The sequence below is a fragment of the Macrotis lagotis genome, chromosome 3 (assembly GCF_037893015.1).
Source record: "Macrotis lagotis isolate mMagLag1 chromosome 3, bilby.v1.9.chrom.fasta, whole genome shotgun sequence".
Taxonomy (NCBI): domain Eukaryota; kingdom Metazoa; phylum Chordata; class Mammalia; order Peramelemorphia; family Peramelidae; genus Macrotis; species Macrotis lagotis.
This window is the reverse complement of record NC_133660.1, coordinates 286,243,449-286,262,613: the sequence shown is the minus strand read 5'-3', so window position 1 is coordinate 286,262,613 and position 19,165 is coordinate 286,243,449. Positions and strand designations below refer to the sequence as shown.

Genomic DNA, 19,165 nt, shown 5'->3' with positions numbered 1-19,165 from the left:
AATAACCACGTCTCCGGAAGGGCGCGCTTGCCGCCTGGGCACGATGCCAGCTCCCTGTCGCGAGGCGCCCTCCCCCGGGCCGGGTGGGGGCTGTGCGCGCTCGGGGCCGCCCAGGCCCGCTCCCTTCCGGCCGGGGGGGCGGGGCGCCGGCGGGGAGCGGAAGTGACGCAGCGGGCCACAGGGGCCCCCCGGGGGGCGGGGCTTCCCCGGGGCCGGGGGACTTTACCGTAATTCCCTCCCCGCGGCGCCGCGATCGGGGCGGAAGAGGCCGACCGTCACGAGCGGGGCCCGAGTGCAGCGCCTCCCTACCGTAATCACCCGCCGCCGCCAGCTCTGCTGTGCGCAGGCGCCAGAAGCGCTGTCAGCGCGCGCCCCGCCCCCGCGCTCACAATCCGGAGGAGCCGCGGAGGTGAGACGTCGCGGGGCCGAGGCCGGGCCGTTGGGGGCGGGGCGGGGCGGGGCGGGGGCTTCTCCGACCCCCCACCCTCATGCTGTCCCCCTCCCCTCCTCCCGTATACAGTAAGTGCACAATGCTTCCCGACTGGGCAGCGACCCCAGATACAGAAGTGCATCTCGCGCCTTCTTGGGGGGCAGTGACGGAAGGAGGGGATCGGGGCCTGACGTGAACAAAACAGGCGGAAAGGCAAAGGGGGCATCAGCCGGAGAGGCCTCCTGCAGCGGTGGAAGCTGGTGCTCGAGCCGAGCCCGGAAGGGGGCACCGGGCACCGGGCACCGGCCTCCGGGCGGGAGATGGTGCTGTGAGGGAGGACCCGTGAGCATTCCACCGGGGGCAGGGCAGTGGATGGAGCCCGGCCCGGACACCGGACACTTAGCAGTTACCTCGCTGAGTGACCTTGGGCAAGCCACTCCACCCCATTGCCTGGCCAAAAGAATCCCAATTGGGCTGGACCTTAATGGGCAAAAAGGGATGAGAAGGCCGGGACGAGCAGGACTCGTGATGGATCCAGGCACCGGGGTCCAGTGCTGCCCCCGGGGGGAATGGCTTTAGCGGTATTCACAGGCAGACTTGGCAGTAATGGGGGTGAACCAGGATTGGGGCTATGGGGGCGCAGCTTCTCGGGCAGAGATCACGAGCTGTGGGGAGAGGGAGAGCCAGGGGAGAAAGCTGCAGAGTATGAGGCTGGAAGGCTGGGCAGCTCCCAAGGGGCTGGGGTTCTGGTGGGGAAGGAGCCCCGTTTTAAACATGGGGAGTTTAGGGGGTCAGGTTTGAGATCTAGATCAGCACCAAGGAGGCCGCAGAGAGACGGAAGAAGATTGGGCCCAGATCAGAGCCATGGGGGACAGCCAAAGAATGGACAATGATCTAAGAGACTAGGGAGGAAACCTGGGAAAGTGGTACCCCCAAAGGCCAGAGAGAGGAGAGGACGGGACCTGAGAGACAAGGAGAATCTTGGAAAGAGAAGTATGAGAGAAGTGAAGACACTGAGGAGACACGGCTTTTTCTAGAAGTTTAGGAAAAGGACCATAGCTTGGGAGGTTGGGTTCCGTTACAGTTGATGGAGGTTTGGACATGTTTGCGCATAGAATGGAAGAAGCCAGTCTACAGAAAGGGACTGACGCTAGGGGATGGGATAGACTCTGTAAAAAGGAACCTACAGAGAGCTCGACCTCCTTATCAGAAACTGGAATAAGGGAGAAGACAGGGATGGTAAGATAAGAAAGAAACCCCTATTTTCCAGGTAACAGTCAAGGCCTTTAGCTGTGAGGGTCGGATAGTAGGTGCTTAATAAAGCTTATTGTGCAGACTTTCAGGACAACTTGAACTGGATTCAAATGTCATTAGGAAAGGGATAACAAAAATACAACAAAACACAGATAATGGTAATTTGTGGTTTTTTAAGTCAGTGTGCAGCCCACAGGGACCCCTGGAGTGGTAAGTCCCTTCCTAGCTGTGGGTCTCCGTTTCCTTATTTTAAAATTTAAATTTCATTTAAAAATGAAAGAACAAATTGGCAGATGCTCTAATTTTCAGCCACAAGAAGAGTGGTTTCCTTGGGCTACTGGACTTGGCTGCTTTACCTGGTCAAACTCCAGAGCATATTATGAAAGCAATGGTTAGTGAACATCTATCTAGAAAAGGAAGAGGTTGTTCTTAAAAGGTCAGGAAATAAAAGAAATATCAGGTTAGCCTCATTTTCCAGTTGTTGAAAATATGAATAGAGCGCTTCTGATCCAAGTTTCTCAGAACCAATTGAGCACAAATTGAGGAGATGGAAGCCAGAGTAGAATTAGGAGGTTTTGAAACTGTATGAATGCCCTCCCCTCCCCAAGAGCTATACTTAGTCTCTATGCCAATGCTGAGACAGAAGTAAAGGGTATGCTTGTTCAGATGGCCCAAAGCCAAGAGATCTGGTTAACCCAATGTGGAGGGCCAAAAAGAAGTCTTGGCAAGCTGGAACTTTTAGAAGAATCTAGTATAAAAGATTTAACCTTGGATTTAAAAAATTAGAAAGGTACAAAATTAAGAAGGCCCAGCAGCTTCCCTAATAACTAAATTATTTTCAGTAGTTCACCTGAAGAAAACCTTCTGAGGCAAGCAGTGGTGGATTTCCAGGCCAGTAGGGGTTCACCATGTGATGGCAACTAAAAACCATACAATTTTAGATGGTGTTAAGAGATGTGGGCTATGCAGAACTGAGGAAGGGAATAGTCCCAATGGGACAAGTCTGGGCCCATGTTTTAAGAGGAATATGAATGACTTGGACAGAATTCAGAGGAGGGTGCCCCACATGGTGAGGGGCTGCGAGATCAGGCCCTGGAGGGTTGGCTGAAGGAGTTAGAGAAACAGATACTTGGGGAGGATATGATGGTGGAAGGGCTGACCACTGAGGGCAGAGCCAGAGTAAGGGTAGAGAGTGCCCGGAGTCCGAGTTAGGTTCAGTAAGAGATGATTCCTCGGGGCAGCTGGGTGGCACAGTAGATAGAGCACCAGCCCTGAAGTCAGGAGTGCCTGAATTCAAATCCGGCCTCAGACACTTAATAATAACCTAGCTATGTGGCCTTGGGCAAGCCACTTAACCCCATTGCCTTGCAAAAATCTTTAAAAAAAAAAAAAAGAGAGAGAGAGAGAGATGATTCCTCACTAGTTGTGTCCAACTCTCCATGACCCCATTTGGGGTTTTCTGGGTAGAGATCCATTTCCTTCTGAGGCTCATTTTACCAATGAGGAAACAAGACAAGCAGGATGAAGGGTCTCTTAGCTAGAAAGTGTCCAGAAGTCAGATTTGAACTCGGGTCCTCCTGACTCCAGTCTGGCATCCCCAAACTGTAATAAGGAGAATGAAAGGTCACCTGCCCCCAAAGAGTCTGTTTCTCCTCACTAGAGATTTTCTGGAAGAGGACGCTTTGAAGGCACATCTGCTTTCATGGATTGGATTTGGGGCCCTGACGTTTTGTGATTCTTTTCCCAGTTGGAAGCCAATGCCCTGTAAACACCTTCAAGATGACTGACGTCCCAGGCTCCTCTCAGCCAGTCTGCAGGGGTCCAGCCTCTGCGGGGTCCTTGGAACCTGACAGGAGGGAGAGAGTCGGCGAAATGAGTTGAGTCAACAAGTGGGTAAAGGCAGGAGCAGGTTGACTGACTGTCAGCTGATTAGATTTATTTTTATACTTTCAGAATCATATGAAACAAGCAAACTAAAATCATTTCCTTGGTTACAAAAGTGTACAATTTTCATCATTAATCATATAGTTCATATGGTTACGAGTCTGATCATGCAGTGGTTACAGGTGTGATTCTCAATCATGTCGTTAATTTTCTTGTCCCTGCTCAGACCGTGATGACCTCAACCTGCCTGTTGCCTAGTTTGCTGCTGCATAGTAAAGTTATTGATTCAACAGAACTTTCCTTAGAATAATCTTTGATATAATTTGTTTAATGGCATGCTTCTATGTTTTTGCACCGCACATGTAATGTTTTCGATATGCTCCCTTGACAACCTATAGTGAGGGTAGCTATGTTTGTCCACCTGTCCATTGACTCCTTCAATAATTAATTTTCCTTTGAGCCCTTGTTGGTAGACGCTACGGTTTCTATGACTTTTTATTCTTTCCCAATAAACTAAAGCTGTTAGAGTTCACATATTGGTTACCTATACTAACTATTCTCTCGCCATCTTTATCATATATTCCTGTGTATGATAAGGGGGGCAAAACTGTTAATTTCCCTGGAATTCTATCTGACCCATCCTGTATCTGGTTTCCCTGTATATATTCTGACATCTCCCTGGAACTCCCAGTGCTGTGTCTTCCAAAGATCTCATAATGTTGAAGCCTTTTGTATGTCTCAGGGAGAGGCAGTCCTGTTAAATTTGGACAGAGTTCACAATCTGTTTTATTCAAGGAATTTCTCTGAAATCCTTCCTTTATAGTCATTCCACTATTAGGATGAGTAAGTTTTGCAATCAATAATAGACCTATAAATATGGGTATACATGGAATCCCTGTATATATTGAAGAAGGAAATGTTGTTCCATCAGGCAGTGTGACTGCTGAGTCTTCTTGCTGCGACTGTGTCAAACAGCTTAGAGACCCTGGCTCCCAACACCTCTCATTCAGACAATTCTGACAATCCTCATTCCTTTACCTCTTCCTTCTTTGGTCAGTACCTGCCACCTTTCCAACATGATGGGAACTGCTAGGGGTGCCTTCCTCTTCCCAGATATATGGAGGGGAGGGATGGTTACGGTCTGGGAGAGTACTAGAGTAAAAAAAAACCCATCCCTCTCTGAAGCCAGCCTCATCTTTATGGAATAAACAGGTCATCTGTCACTGGGTCTCCCTATTAGGGGGCAATTATGGGATGTATGGGCAGGAGCTGGGGAGCTGACTTGAAGCTGCCTTCAAAGGCAGCTCCCTTAATCTCTTAGAGCTCCAGGACAATTGAACTTAATTAGAAATGGGGTTCCCTGAGCCATCCATAAAGTTGTCTGCCACCATACCCCCATTAAGATTATCTCTATACATCACTGCATTTTATTTTGTTCAGTACTTCCCAATTATACCTTAATCTGGGAGGGTTGGGGGCCCTCATGTTGCTGGCACCTCTGCTCTAGTACCTTGGGAAGCCCTAAGGGTGCTCTGTGGAGGGGTTAGCTTCACTTTACTAGATGAGATCTGGGATCCAGTCACTGTCCTTAAGAGGAGGCAGGGTGGTACAATGGAAAGAACCCTGGCTAGGGAATTGAGGGGCCTTTCTTCATCCTCCTTCCTGTTGTTTGCCTTTCTATCTAACTCCAGTAAATCAACTTCCTCATGTTTAGAATGAGAATGAAACATATATGTAAATAAATACAAGCTAAACTGAGCTCAGTTTGCAGAAGAGAAAAGAGAAGGTCAGGAGGGTGATCCAGCTGGCTTGCATCTTAAGCTTATTAGAAAGAGTAATTTTTAATTATATTGAATTAATTGTGTAGAGGGCAGCTAGGTAGCTCAGTGGATGGAGCTCCAGCCTGGAATTAGGAAGGCTCAAATCCAGCCTCAGATATATGATCTTGGGCCAGTTAACTTAACTGAAGCAGGGGCTTGCTTCAGTTTCCTCATCTGTAAAATGAACTTCAGAAGGAAATAGCAAACCACTCCAGGATCTCTACCTCAAATGGGGTCATGAAGTATATAATTGAACAACAAAAAAAATTGAAAAGAGAGTTATAGACATATCAGTAGAGATAGGGAGAGGCAGAGTGAGGCAGCTAGATATGAAGTCAAGAAGACCTAAGTGCAAATCCATCTTCAGATACTTTCTAGCTATGTGACCTTGGGCAGGTCCCTTCACCATTACCTGCCTCAGTTCCCTCACCTGTAAAATGGGGATCATGACAGCTCTCTCCCCAGGTGAGATTCAGATGGGATGCCATTTATGAAGTGTGCTTAGGATGAACCTAGCACTCCGCAGATGCTTATATCTATGGCTCTTAACAAAAAATATCATGTGAAGATCACTCCTCCTGTTTGACCTATTGGACAGACCATTGTCCTGAAAAGCTCTTGGTTTTTATCCTCTTTGGTTCTCAGAACCTGTTATTGTGGTTCATGGAGGAGCTACCTCCATCTCTAAGGAACGCTCAGACAAAGTGAGAGAGGGTGTTACCAAAGCTGCTCAGTCAGGTTACAACGTCCTGAGAGATGGCGGCACAGCCATTGACGCTGTCGAAGTAGCCGTGGTGTTGCTGGAGGATGACCCCGAATTCAATGCAGGTAAGTTGGGGGGGGCAGAAGTAAATAAGACTGAGAGGTTCAGACTGAGTAGATGATCTTTTCTACCTTCTCAGTAACCCCACCATGGTCCCATGTTTAGAATCTTGACCTGTTCCTTCTCACCATCATCACATCTATCTTGTCTGTGCTTTTCTTGATGTGTCCCCCCCCCAAGTCTTAAGGACAAGTGCCAATGACTAGCTTTTCAATCAGACTTTGTCTCTTCTTTTCTAATCCTTTCTTCATGCCACTTTGTCCCACGTGGTTTTGATCATGTCACCTTCTGAACTCATCTGGATGAGAATCCTACCTCTGATATCCTTACTCATCTACCCTCAAGTACGGAGAAAGCCCCTTGTCTCCCATAGCAGCCCTCCGACAAGGCTTGGTGTTCCTGTCAGGGTCTCCTGACCTCACTTCTGCCTGTTTCACCATCTTTTACCCTCTCAGAGCCAACCACCAAATCCAGCCCATCTTCCTCCTGACCCAGTCCTTCTGCTACTTGAAAATAGAATCCCAAGTCTCTTAGCTAATGCACATGGAGCATGATTGAGTCTTGAGTCTTCCTTTATGGACCTTTTCTGGATAGCCTCTCAGGTTTATCAGTGTCCTTTTTTTAATTTTAAAGCTATTTTTAAAGATATTTTAACTTAAAAAAAAGATAACTACATGTAAAGCTAGTTTTCACCAATTAATGTTTGATAAGGTTCTCCCTCCCTTCCCTCTCCTCTCCCCTTGATAGAAAGCAATCTAATATAGGTTATATGTGTATAGCTGTTTTAAACATATATATCCATATTAATCATGTTGTGAAAGAAGAATCAAATTCAAATGAAAAAAAAAACAGAAAAACATAATATAAAAGACAACTTTTAAAAACTGAAGATAGGAAGTTTTGGTCTGCATTTAAACTCCATGGTTCCTTTTTTTTGATATGGATGGTATTTTCTATCACAAGTCTTTTAGAACTCTCTTTGATTATTGTTTTGCTGAAGTGAACAAGTCCATAGTTGATCATTATCCAATGTTGCTGTTAGTATGAACAGTGTGCTTCTGGTTCTGCTCTCTTCACTCAGTATCAATTCTTGCAAATCTCTCCAGACTTCTCTAAAGTCTGACTGCTCATGGGTTCTTACAGAACAATTGTATTCCATGACATTCTTATACCACAATTAGTTCAGCCGTTCCCCAGATGTTGGGCATCCCCTCAATTTCCCATTTTTTGCCACTTCAAAAAGACTATCAGTGTCCTTTTCTAAAATGACTCTATCATGTCTAGTCCTGGGAGTCTGGGTCAGCCAAGGAAGCACACCCAGTAAAGAATCTTCCCACATAATGGGGCAATAGATAGTGGGCATCTAACTGAACTATGAGTGACTGATGAAAGAAAACTCTGGTCCTGGTGGAAGACAGGAAAAGGGGTTGGAGAGAAGAGGCAGAGCCTTGAGGTGGTGGACCTCACACCAAGACTGGTTGAGAACCAAGAGCTGCCGTCTGACCCCTCCACACCATTGGGGACAGAAGTGAAATTCTTGGCAGCTAGGGAACTCTACCCTTCTATTTGATGTTGCTACTTGACATTGACTCAGTTAGGAAAGATTGTTAACTGAATATTGGTACTTATTTGTGAATTTACCTCCTGGTTTTGAATATTCTAGATATCCTCTAGAGCTTTTTTGATAGCTTATATTCCAATAGAATTAATCCCCTTTGTTATGCTTTATATTTTTTATTTTATACATTTAAAAACATCATTTTGAGAAGGGGTCCTCAGATTCTACCAGACTTCCCAAAGGGTCCATCATACACACACAAAAAGTATATTGGGTCATATTGTGTCATATTGTGATCTTTCACCTGCAGTCGGATTCAGTTAAACCCTGTCCCTCCCAGGAGAGCTTGTTACCCAACAATTCAGTCTTGTTGAGATAATGAACAGTCTCTCAAGGGGTTGAGCTCTGGCTTCTCTGACCTTCTTTAGTCCTTCTCTGTGGGATCTGTCAGCAATGTAGAGGGCATCTGGTCTTGTCTTGGCATTTACAAGCAGGGAAACTGAGGGCAGAGACAGAAAGTGACTCACCCCCAAGTGCGACAGGTCATTGGAGATCAAGTCAAGACTGGAACCCAGATCCTGTCTCCCAATCCAGGTTCACTGCCTCCAGATCCACCTTTAGAAAGATGCTGCCTTACTTTGATCCTTTTGTCTTTCCTGGCCCTCCTAGCACCCGGCTCAGTGCTAAGCACACCTACTAGACCCTCAGAAAATATTTGTTGAATGGTTTAACACATAAAATTTGCTTGGCCTTATCCACTTTATAATATTTGTTTATTTTTTTTAACTTCTCTACTGATTTTTCCTAACAATTGAAACTCATATGAGGAAATAGCTCCTGTTTCTGATCCCACCTTAACAGAACCCATGTTTGTTGTTGAGTTTGGAAGATTATTTTTACCTCCACACTCAGTCATGGCCAATGTGGTTCACTCTTTCTGCTAAAGGACCCACAGCCTCAGGCCTTCGATGATCCCTCATATACCCTCGTTTTGCCCAGATGAGGCTTTGGCCTAAGCAGAGCCCTCAACCTCAGGCTGGGACCTGGATTCAAATCCTATCTCTTTCCTTCTTACTACATTATATGAGGTCATTTATCACAACTGAACTGCATCTCCTGATTTTTTTAGATAACTATTTTAGCCTGCATAAATTTAAAACAATAGTAATATTTATACTACATGTACTATGTAAACCAGTACCTAGTTTTGTCCAATATTCTCATAAAATTGGATTTTAATTGGCAGTCATTTCAAGCTAAGAATAAATTGAAATTAAACTTGGTTCCCCAAAAGTCAACAAATTGGAATCAAGTCCTTTTTTTTTTTTATCTCCTTTCTACCAAAGCTCAGTTAAGCCTTCATTCATTTTCCTCCCCCTCTGCTCACCTTCTGTTCACTTCTCTGGTGTCTGTGGGGTGAGTGAGAGGAATTGTATCCTTGATGTTTCACACATAGGAGGCACTTGATGAACATAAAATGACAGTTGAGGTCCCCATCCCCCTGCTTTTTCTTATAGGTAAAGGGTCTGTCTTGAATGAGAATGGTCAAGTTGAAATGGATGCTAGCATCATGGATGGAAAAAACCTGAACTCGGGAGCTGTGTCTTCAGTCAAGAACATCGCAAACCCCATTAAAGTTGCCCGTCTTGTTATGGAAAAGGTACACCTAAATAATGAATATCTTTTCCCTGTGACTTAGCAGTGACATCCTCCAGACTGAAGAGCTATAACAGCCACAAGAAGCCTGTGCTTCCTGGCATGGTTCTATAAAATAGGTGAAATGAGTCTAAACAGTGTTGAATGAGAGTCTGTCACTGGTCTGTGCCAGTCTGTGGCACATGTAGTAATGAAGGGATTGCTTAACTAGCAGGAAGGCATTTAATGTGTGGGACCTTAAGCTTCCTCTGGGCTACTCCCTTTCCTCCTCATTTAGGCACCAGGTGGACCAACCAAGTCATTAACTGATGATGTTCTTAAGAGAGTGGTATATTGAATGGTATCGACTCCCTTTTCTGTTTTGGAAATCTATGCCATCTCAGCAGTTTCAGCTGCTACCAGAAAAAATAAATGAATGGAATCTGTATTCAGAAGATACATTTTCTACATCTCTACACTGGCTGCAGTTGCCTCCACCCAATTGGGACAGTTCCGGGAGGTCTAATGAGTCTCTTTTCCTTTCTGAATCAGACAAACCACTCATTCCTGACTGGTCAAGGTGTGGCTGCTTTTGCTAAGAATTTAGGGATTCCAACTATACCTGGAGAAAGACTGATAACAGACCGAAACGTGAAGCGTCTGAAAAAAGAAAAAGCTCGAAAACCTGCTGATGCAGATTATGAAAAGTAGGTATTTCCTGTGACTTTGAACTGCACATTTGGAATGCTTTTAGATGTCCTCAGTCTTTAAAAAGTATTGTATCTTCTACATTTATATACATCAAACACCAATCCCAACTAAGGAATAAAGCCTGCCTCCATTAGAGGAAACCTTCTTAGGGAGAAGCACAAAGTGATTGGTATTAGGCCCCCAAAGACAAGAATGACCAGCCAGACATGTGGCTCCATGGCCTGGAATGCTTTTCAGGAGCAGCGAACATTTGTTTTCCAGGAGAATTTACCTGCTCTAAACAGATTGCCATCCAGGCTCTTTATCCACTTGACCTTTTCTTAAATGATAGTACAAGAAAGCTTTCACATCACTCTTGTGTGTCACCACAGAGTTTAAATGAACAGTCTTTGAAGTTTTTCTATAATGAATTTCAGAGTCCCAGGGAATATTAACCCATTTGTCTGAAATAGGATTTAATACAACCAAATCAGAACTGGACCTGGACTTTTTATTTTTTTTTAGGTTTTTGCAAGGCAAATGGGGTTAAGTGGCTTGCCCAAAGCCACACAGCTAGGTAATTATTAAGTGTCTGAGACTGGATTTGAACCCAGGTTCTCCTGACTCCAGGGTCAGTGCTTTATCCACTACGCCACCTAGCCGCCCCTTGGACATTTTTTATAATGGGTCTTGACTTCAATTTGAACTGCTTAAATGATGAGGACCATGGAACCTCAGAGTAGGAAAGGACCTTGGCCTTGGCAGTCTGTGAATCTTCCCTCCTACCTAATGTCTCCTTATATGTTCCTGATTCTCTTCAAGAAGGAAGGACATTGTTAAGTAGTTGGAGCTATCCACTGGGAACCCAACTGACCAGTTCCATTTGGGCAACACAAGTCCTTCCTTTCTTTTTCTCCCCTCCATCCCTCTCTCCCTCCCTCCTCTCCTCTCTCCCTATAGGAAATCATGCCTTTATCTGTGGGTGCTCTACCAAAGAAATATACATTTTGATTGCTGAAGTCTCACAAGTTATCTTGGGAATTTTAGGCTAGATTTCTTTTTTAAGGACATGGCTCTCATTGATTGGTCAGTATTAGGGCCCAGCCCAAGTCTCACTTGATCCTTCTTTAGGTCCTCATGGCTCAGAGTAAGTATAACTAGCACTTGTTTCTGTTTGGGTCAGAAAATCTGAGTGCCTTTCCCTCCCAGATCTTCATTGGGTTTGTTTGGTTTGTTTTTAAACTATGTAAAAGAGTTTAATCTGGGCCTTATTTTTTTAAAATTAATTTTTTCCAACTACATGCAAAGAAAGTTTGCAACATTTGTTTTTCTATTAAGGTTTTTAAGTTCCACATTTTTCTCCCTTCCTCCTTCCCCTCCCCCCTCCCCTTGACAATGAATAATCTATTCTAGTTTATACAGGTACAACTATGTTAAACATATTTCCAAACTAGTAATGTTATGAAAGAATCAAAACAAAAGGAGGAAAAAATCATGAGAGGGAAAAAACATAAAACAAATTTTTAAAATGGAAAATAATGTTTTGGTCTGCATTCAGATTTCATGGTAATTTCTCTGTCCATCATAGTTGATCATCACAGAGTGTTGCTGGTAATATATACAATGTTCTCCTGGTTCTACTCACTTTGCTCAGCATCAGTTCATGCAAAGTCTTTCCAGTTTGACTTGTATTCTTTTTTTTTTTAGGTTTTTGCTAGGCAATGGGGTTAAGTGACTTGCCCAAGGCCACACAGCTAGGTAATTATTAAGTGTCTGAGACCAGATTTGAACCCAGGTCCTCCTGACTCCAGGGCCGGTGCTTTATCCACTGTGCCACCTAGCTGCCCTTGTTGACTTGTATTCTTATAAATTTGACCCAGTTCTCCATATATTTTAGAAATGAGTCCTTTATCAGAAACACTAGCTGTAAAAATTGTTTCCCAACTTACAACATTTCTTGTAATCTTGGGTGCATTTGTTTCATTTATTTATTTGTTTATTTGTTTGTTTGTTTATTTGCAAGGCAATGGGGTTAAGTGGCTTGCCCCTACTACCCAAACTTATCAGCAGAAACCTGGTATATTCTGAATTTTGTGCTTGATTCTAGGCCCCACAGCTTAAGAGGGTCCTGGGGAACCCAATGGGTGCTGTTGGAAGGTTCAACCAGGAAGGGAAGTATGCAAATCATGGGATGTAAATTGCAAGGAGATTGGGATTTTGAGTACTTAAGCCAGAAAAAGTTTTGGGGTCTCTGAACTCACCACTGTCAGGGTGAAGTGTTCTGTGCAGTTTTGGAAGGTAGCCAATTGGCTCCAGTGAGAGCTTCCGATGAACAATGAGGAAGGAGACAGTCTATCTCTGTCCTCCCCCAACTGCACTGTCCGACTCACTTGTGTGGTGTTCATTTAAAGTAGGAAGAGAGTCATTTCTGGGGAAAGGGCACCAGCAGCTTGGGGGATAAGGATTGACTTCCTGTGGAGATGGGTGCTGGGATTGGGTTCTACAGAAAGTTCAGAATTCTAAGAACCAGGAGAGAGGACATTCCAGGCAGGAGGCTCAGCCTAGGCAAAGGCTGAGGGGAGGAGATGTAAGGTCCTCTATGAGGAACACAGATAGGCCAGATTGGTCAGACCACTGAGTAAATGAAGAGTAGTGATGTGTGGTAAGGCTTGGAAGGTCAGCCAGATCCAGATCCAGTGCCAGAGGGAAGTGCTGGCACTTCTTTTTTGGGTGGTAGTGAAGAGTGGTTTGCAAGGCAATGGGGTTGAGTGACTTGCTCAAGGTCACACAGCTAAGGAAATATTAAGTGTCTGAGGCCTGATTTGAACTCAGGTCCTCCTGACTTCAGGTCTGGTGCTCTATCCACTGGGCCACCTAACTGCCCCCAGTGGTGGCACTTCTTAAGAAGGAAAGTGAATGCCCCTCTCTCCCACCATGAGAAAGGTGTGCTATTTTGTTAAGATATCTTAATAAAAAACATTTTAATAAAAAAAGGAAAGTGAAGACATGATCAGACCTCCTAAGTTGTAAGACTATCAGTAGACTCTCAGCAAAGAGGGGATTTCTTCAAAATTCTGCTTTTTGCAAATGTCCAGACAGCTAGAATTTGTTATTCTACATCTTCCATCAGACCAGATGGTCCATAGCATGCTGCCCCAGTGATGTCATATTCTCCTTTCTACTTGACCCAAACGTTTGCCATCATGTTTCTACAAGTTATTTCTATGGACTATGTATACTCTGGGGCCACCATCTGCCAAATCCATTTGTCAAAATTTTTCCCGGATCACCAGGCACTTCCTTCTCTTCATTCGTGATCATACCTGTTACCCTGCTTCACATTCAGTTTCATGGTAACAGCTTTCTTCCCTCTAATTTTCATTTTAAAGCCTTCTTGTTCAGTTCTGTGAGGCCAGTGTCTCCAACATGTCTTTCCTGATCTTCATATGAATCATTCCAGCCTTTTGAGAAAGCCAAATTCTGCTCTTTCTATCTCTAAATGGAACCCCCACATTCTTTCACTTCCAAAGTTGTTCTCTTCAACTGCTGGGAAAGAGAAGAAAACTCCCAGAATGCCTCAGTTTCCTAAGGCTTCAAAATCCAGCTTTCCAGTTGCTTCTAACTGAACCTTTTCAATGGGTCACACTGTGACTCTTAAAATAGACTCCTGGGAGACCTTTGCATCAAAGAAGGGAGAGGGAGGAGTAAGACAAAGATGAATGAAAGCTGGGAGAGGAGAGAGGAAAGAGAGATCCACAGAATAGAATTAGCCACAGGAGCTTGGCTTTGGGTCCCTTCCATTGGCTTTTGTATGCCATCTCCTGATTTCACAACTTTCCCTACTTGAGGAGCGGAGTAAAGGGTTAGGAATTTCTTTAGTCAATGCTGGTCATTATAATCGTTAAAAACACAGCCTCTGTGGGGCTTCTTCTGTCTGCCTTTTGCAGAACAAACCACCAGTCAGCTCCTTCTGGGGTCATTTCCTGGCCTGGGTACAAATGAGTTTTGTAGAAGTGGAACTTTGATAAAGTTGGCACTGCCAGCTTTAGTCCAAGCCTCTCTACTGCTTTTTTTTTTTCAGAAACACTGGAACAGTAGGTGCTGTGGCTCTAGACAAAAATGGAAACGTCGCTTATGCAACATCAACGGGGGGGATCATTAATAAAATGGTTGGCCGTGTTGGGGACTCGCCCTGTGTAGGTAAGGCCCTATGAGTGTTACCTCTCCTGCACTCCCACTCACCTGTTTTCTTCCCATCAAAGTTCCAAATTCATCTGAGTCAATTTTCACATTCTTGCCAAGAATTTCTCATGACTCCAAGAGATCTGCTCCATGGAGAGAGATCAGAAGTTGTAAATGGAATATAACCAAGCTTAGAAGTGGTCAGAATAATTTGCTACTTAAAATAAGATGCCCCTTTATGATGGAAGTGATATTTCAGGTTTAAGTTATTTTAAGTTTCTTTAAAGTATGGTGAACCTAACTCCAGGGATGGGAGTAGGTTTGTGTTTTTCCCTTTAAAAAAAAAATGTACTAACTTTTTTTTTTGGTAAGAATGAGAATGTGGGGCGGCTAGGTGGCGCAGTGGATAAAGCACCGGCCCTGGAGTCAGGAGTACCTGGGTTCAAATCCGGTCTCAGACACTTAATAATTACCTAGGTGTGTGGCCTTGGGCAAGCCACTTAACCCCGTTTGCCTTGCAAAAAAAAAAAAAAAACCTAAAAAAAAAAGAATGAGAATGTAACAGATACACCTATTTCCCTCCTACCCTTGGGAAGCAGTACAGGCAGTAAAGGATTTGAATAATAAATGAAGGGTTTTGCAAATGTAAAAATTTCTTAACCTCTGAGGGAGATGACCCCCCCCTTCCCAATCTTTCATTTATGATTCAGTTTTTTGTAGAACCAATTCCCTTTTTTGGGGGGTGTTTTTTTTTAGGTTTTTGCAAGGCAAATGGGGTTAAGTGGCTTGCCCAAGGCCACATAACTATGTAATTATTAAGTGCCTGAGACCGGATATGAACCCAGGTACTCCTGACTCCAGGGCCGGTGCTTTATCCACTGCGCCACCTAGCCGCCCCACCAATTCCCTTTTGTGGCTGATTCTTAAACCAACCTGTTTTTTCAGGAAAGAACAGGGTAATGACTTTCTGAAGATTGAGGGTTTGTTGTTTTTGAGGAGGGAGGGGAAGTGTTCCCATTTTTCCAAGGCAGTCTCAACTCAGAACTGAACATCTCCAACCTTAGGTTTCAATTATGGCCTGTAGCCTCTCATTTCTTTTTTTTTTTTTTTAGGTTTTTGCAAGGCAAACAGGGTTAAGTGGCTTGCCCAAGGCCACACAGCTAAGTAATTATTAAGTGTCTGAGACCGGATTTGAACCCAGGTACTCCTGACTCCAGGGCCGGTGCTTTATCCACTACGCTACCTAGCCGCCCCTGTAGCCTCTCATTTCTTAAAAAAAAAAAAAAATCTGACCAGGGTGGTCTGGCCTGCTCAGGACATTAGGAGCTACACAGGGGGTCCAGGTGTAACCATATATGTCGCAATGTGTATAAACATGTACATGTGTATAGACATGCATGTATTTGCATGTGTCTGTGTTTATGAACACAGCCAACCATCGCCTATTCTTAGCTAACCCTGGACTTCCCGATGGAGCCTCCTGGTAATATCCCTCTTGGAATGGAGAAAAGGACCCAGACAGATGCAAATCATTTCCTCACAGACCCTCCCAAGGAGCCTTTTGGTGGGATGGTAACTTGAGATTTAGGCTAGCCACAAAACCTTAGGACATACACCTTCCCCAGAAGCCTAGCTGGACATATGATGTAGACACACTCACACACAACAGACACCCTCCCCACAAATGAAGTTCATTTCTTTAGTTGGTTTTTGGGATTATAGTCATTTTCCCCAAATCCCCTAAAATAAAACCATATAATGTCCAATCTGAAAAGATCTTGAGATCATCTAGTTTAAGCTATTTATTTGACTGATGAGGCCAGCAAGCACCCCCCCCCCCACCATCTCCCCTTTCCTTGGCCAGTTTTTGGTGGCTCAGAGTAATGTGCCTTTGACTGACTCATTGGCTCCCCTGGAAGAATATGGGTTTTCTTCTTTGCACAGGTTGCGGGGGCTATGCTGATGATAAGATTGGAGCTGTTTCTACCACTGGGAATGGAGAGAGCATAATCAAGGTGAATCTCGCCAGACTGGTCATCTTCCACTTGGAGCAAGGTATTCAAAATGTGCTTTGTTTGCTACTTTCATGGTCTGTTATTACAGGGTGGCAGAACAGACTTGGTAAGCATGCTCACTGGGCTGAGTCTGATAAAATGAAACGTATTAAGGAAAATGTAAAATCTTGTACTTGGGCTCCAAAATCAACTTCATAAGTACAAGAATTTGAGTCTTTAGTGGATTCCGAGCTGCAGAGGATTTAGTTCTAACCCTGGACTCCCCCCATAGACCCATCTTTTGCCTTCCCCAGACCTCATCCAGAGGTCAGTATTTAGTTGGGACACTGCATTTTAGGGACACAGACAGATTGGAGAGTCTGGTGAAGAGCCTGGACTTCAGGACATTTGAGAATTGGCTGAAGGACATGGACAGTTAGCCAGAAGCTCTCTTCAAGGACTTGAGGGCTTGAGCTGGGCCAAAGAACAACGGACTCCTCAGAGGCTCAGACAGAGAACAGACAGCTGCTGGTCAACCAGCTCTAGTGGGGATTCTTGTTGGCCATGACGGGGGCGGGGGGGCGGGGAATGTCCTTTCTCTGAAGGGACACCTCCATCTGACACCTTCTTGGAGTGGAGGATGTTTTCAAAGGTTCGACCAGTGAAGTATAAATTCTTTTATGGGCCCTCCAGAGCTGGAAAGGCCTAGTGTGCAGAGCCTAGGGCTGATGAACTGATTGTCTGTGTCTCTATCCATCTGTGAACCAAGCACCAGCTCAATCCCAGCTTAGCCACAGGCTGATACAGACATTTTCAACCACATCAGCTGCAGGTGATCCTCAGCTGTGTTGTGGAGAGCCCATGGCTTCCTCAGTTAGAGAAACCATTCACTCCTGATCTACTGACATCCATGCTGATGATTTGACTCTCCTTGTAAGATTCTGCCGGACCTGTCTGTGGCATCTCTTGGGAGATTCTTGAGGATGTTCTGAATGGTTCCTTATACTCCTAGCTCCCACCTAGAAGGATCTGGAAAGAGAAAGTTTTTTAAACTAATGCTTAGTTTCCTTGTCCAGAGACCTAGAAAGATGAATAGTTTGAGAGAAGAGTTCAGGGGATTCTGCTGGGCTCTAAGGTCCAGGATTAAGTGAAGAATATAATGGACCCCAGTTTTACCAATTCAATTCAATTCTTTTTTAGAAGAAAAATATAACCTTGGGGAGTTAGTTATCTGCTCTCCAAAAGGAATTTTTAAATCTTAGAATGTATTGATTTTTATCATATTTCTTGAAATAACAACTAGGTATTGTTCCATAACCATTCTACCGTTTTTTAGGAAAGAGTCCACAAGAAGCTGCAGATGCTGCCTTGTTTTACATGAAGTCAAGGGTGAAAGGCTTAGGCGGCGTCATTGTAGTTGATAAAACAGGAGATTGGGCTGCAAGGTGGACCTCAGTTTCCATGCCCTGGGCCTCTGCCAAGGAAGACAAGCTCCAGTTTGGAATTTTCCCTGGGACAGTCCATATAACTGACATCAGCAAAAAAAAAACAAAATAACCCATAATCCTGACCAGCAGAATAAAGTGGGCTGGTCTCCAGCTTAGGCAACGGCAACATTCAGGAGAATTTTACCTTACTCTATTCGATCTGCACTTGGAAAAATCATGCTATAGTAACATTCAGGAGAATTTTTACCTTACTCTGTTAGCTCTGCAGTTGGAAAAATCATGCCCTCTGTCACACTTGATTTGTTTCCTTGAACAAAACTATTCTAAAAATTTCTATTTTGACCCACTATGGAATAAAGGTCAAAACAAGATTTGCCTCAAGACATCAGAGGTCCTGGTATTAGCTCTTCCTTTGACTGATTATTTTGACTTTGAATCTGAAAAAAAGTGTGAGAGTTTCTACCTTAAGAAGAGCCTTTAGGGTTTGGAAAATCCCTAGCTTTAAAAATGCTGTGGCCCTTGAATGCAGTTCAGTTTGGTGACCCTGAAAGTGTTAACTTTTGATAAGGTGGAATAGACACACTGAGTAGTTAAATCCCGAAGACAACAAATCTGGTCCTTGCAAGGACCTAGAACCTTTGTTTCTACAGAGTAAAGAGAATATAGGGCCCAAGGTATCTTGTTCCTTATGGAGAGAGAGGATCAAGAGACACTGAGGTCGAAAAGGTAGTCTTGAGACTTTCCCATAAGTTCTCTGATTCCAGAAAAGAGTTGTAGTTAACAGGCAGCATATAGCAAAGTTCCACATTATTCACAGGATATTATAAGCCAGACTCAGTTTCCCATTGTACTATTTTCTTTCTGAACAGGAAGTTTTCCCATCTGGTTAATTCTGAGGCAAGAGGCTCATTCCCTCCCACTTATTCCAGGGTCAGATCTCTACTTTTAGCATTCTCAGACTGCACTCCCTTTGGGCAGCACATGGCCTCGTGACAATTTAGACAATTATACTTGAAATCAACTCAGAACAATATCAAATGGGGGGTTTATATTATTGCAATCTTGTGAGAGCAAATATAAACACCCCTCCCCCCCAAAAAAAAGAAACCTCAAGAATAGAGAGAGAAAAAGTATACTTCAGTCTGTGTTTAGATTCCAATGGTTCTGTCTCTGGGGTGTGTTGCCTTCTTTGTCATAAGTCCACCAGAAAAGTTGCTTCACTATTTTTCCCACAGTTGCTATTACTAGCTGTTTTTTCTCCACTCTCTTCCTCCCCACTCTCATTATTCTGTTCTTTCACCCTGTCCCTGTTCAGAAGTGTGCTGTATCTGAGTACACTTTCCCATGATCTTGCCTTTCTTCTATCACCTGTTTCCCCCTCTTCTCCTCCCATTCCACCTTATCCCATCCATTCCCTCTCTTTTTTCTCGAGGGTAAGAGATTTCTA

General features: G+C 44.3%; 1 protein-coding gene across 5 annotated transcripts; it reads left to right on the top strand.

Moving 5' to 3' along the window:
* The first annotated feature begins 243 nt into the window (after positions 1–243).
* On the top strand, positions 244–18,101 carry ASRGL1 (asparaginase and isoaspartyl peptidase 1). Of its 5 annotated transcripts, none has more exons than XM_074231307.1 (8): positions 244–409; positions 3,432–3,560; positions 6,034–6,216; positions 9,287–9,429; positions 9,957–10,111; positions 14,176–14,294; positions 16,221–16,331; positions 17,607–18,101. In XM_074231307.1, exons 2-8 carry the CDS (start codon positions 3,464–3,466, stop codon positions 17,825–17,827), a joined length of 1,029 nt encoding a protein of 342 aa, XP_074087408.1. In that variant the 5' UTR covers positions 244–409; positions 3,432–3,463; the 3' UTR covers positions 17,828–18,101. The 5 variants fall into 5 exon arrangements, with proteins under 5 accessions (XP_074087408.1, XP_074087406.1, XP_074087404.1 ...); XM_074231303.1 differs by lacking the exon at positions 244–409 and adding an exon at positions 448–519; XM_074231304.1 differs by lacking the exon at positions 244–409 and adding an exon at positions 786–1,669.
* Positions 18,102–19,165: the final 1,064 nt, after the last annotated feature.

Coding starts and splice junctions, on each gene's coding strand:
- ASRGL1 (XM_074231303.1), top strand. CDS start 489: ATGCTGTCCCCCTCCCCTCCTCCCGTATACA. Junction 14,295..16,220: donor TGGGGACTCGCCCTGTGTAG/GTAAGGCCCTAT, acceptor TTCTTTGCACAG/GTTGCGGGGGCTATGCTGAT. Junction 16,332..17,606: donor CATCTTCCACTTGGAGCAAG/GTATTCAAAATG, acceptor ACCGTTTTTTAG/GAAAGAGTCCACAAGAAGCT.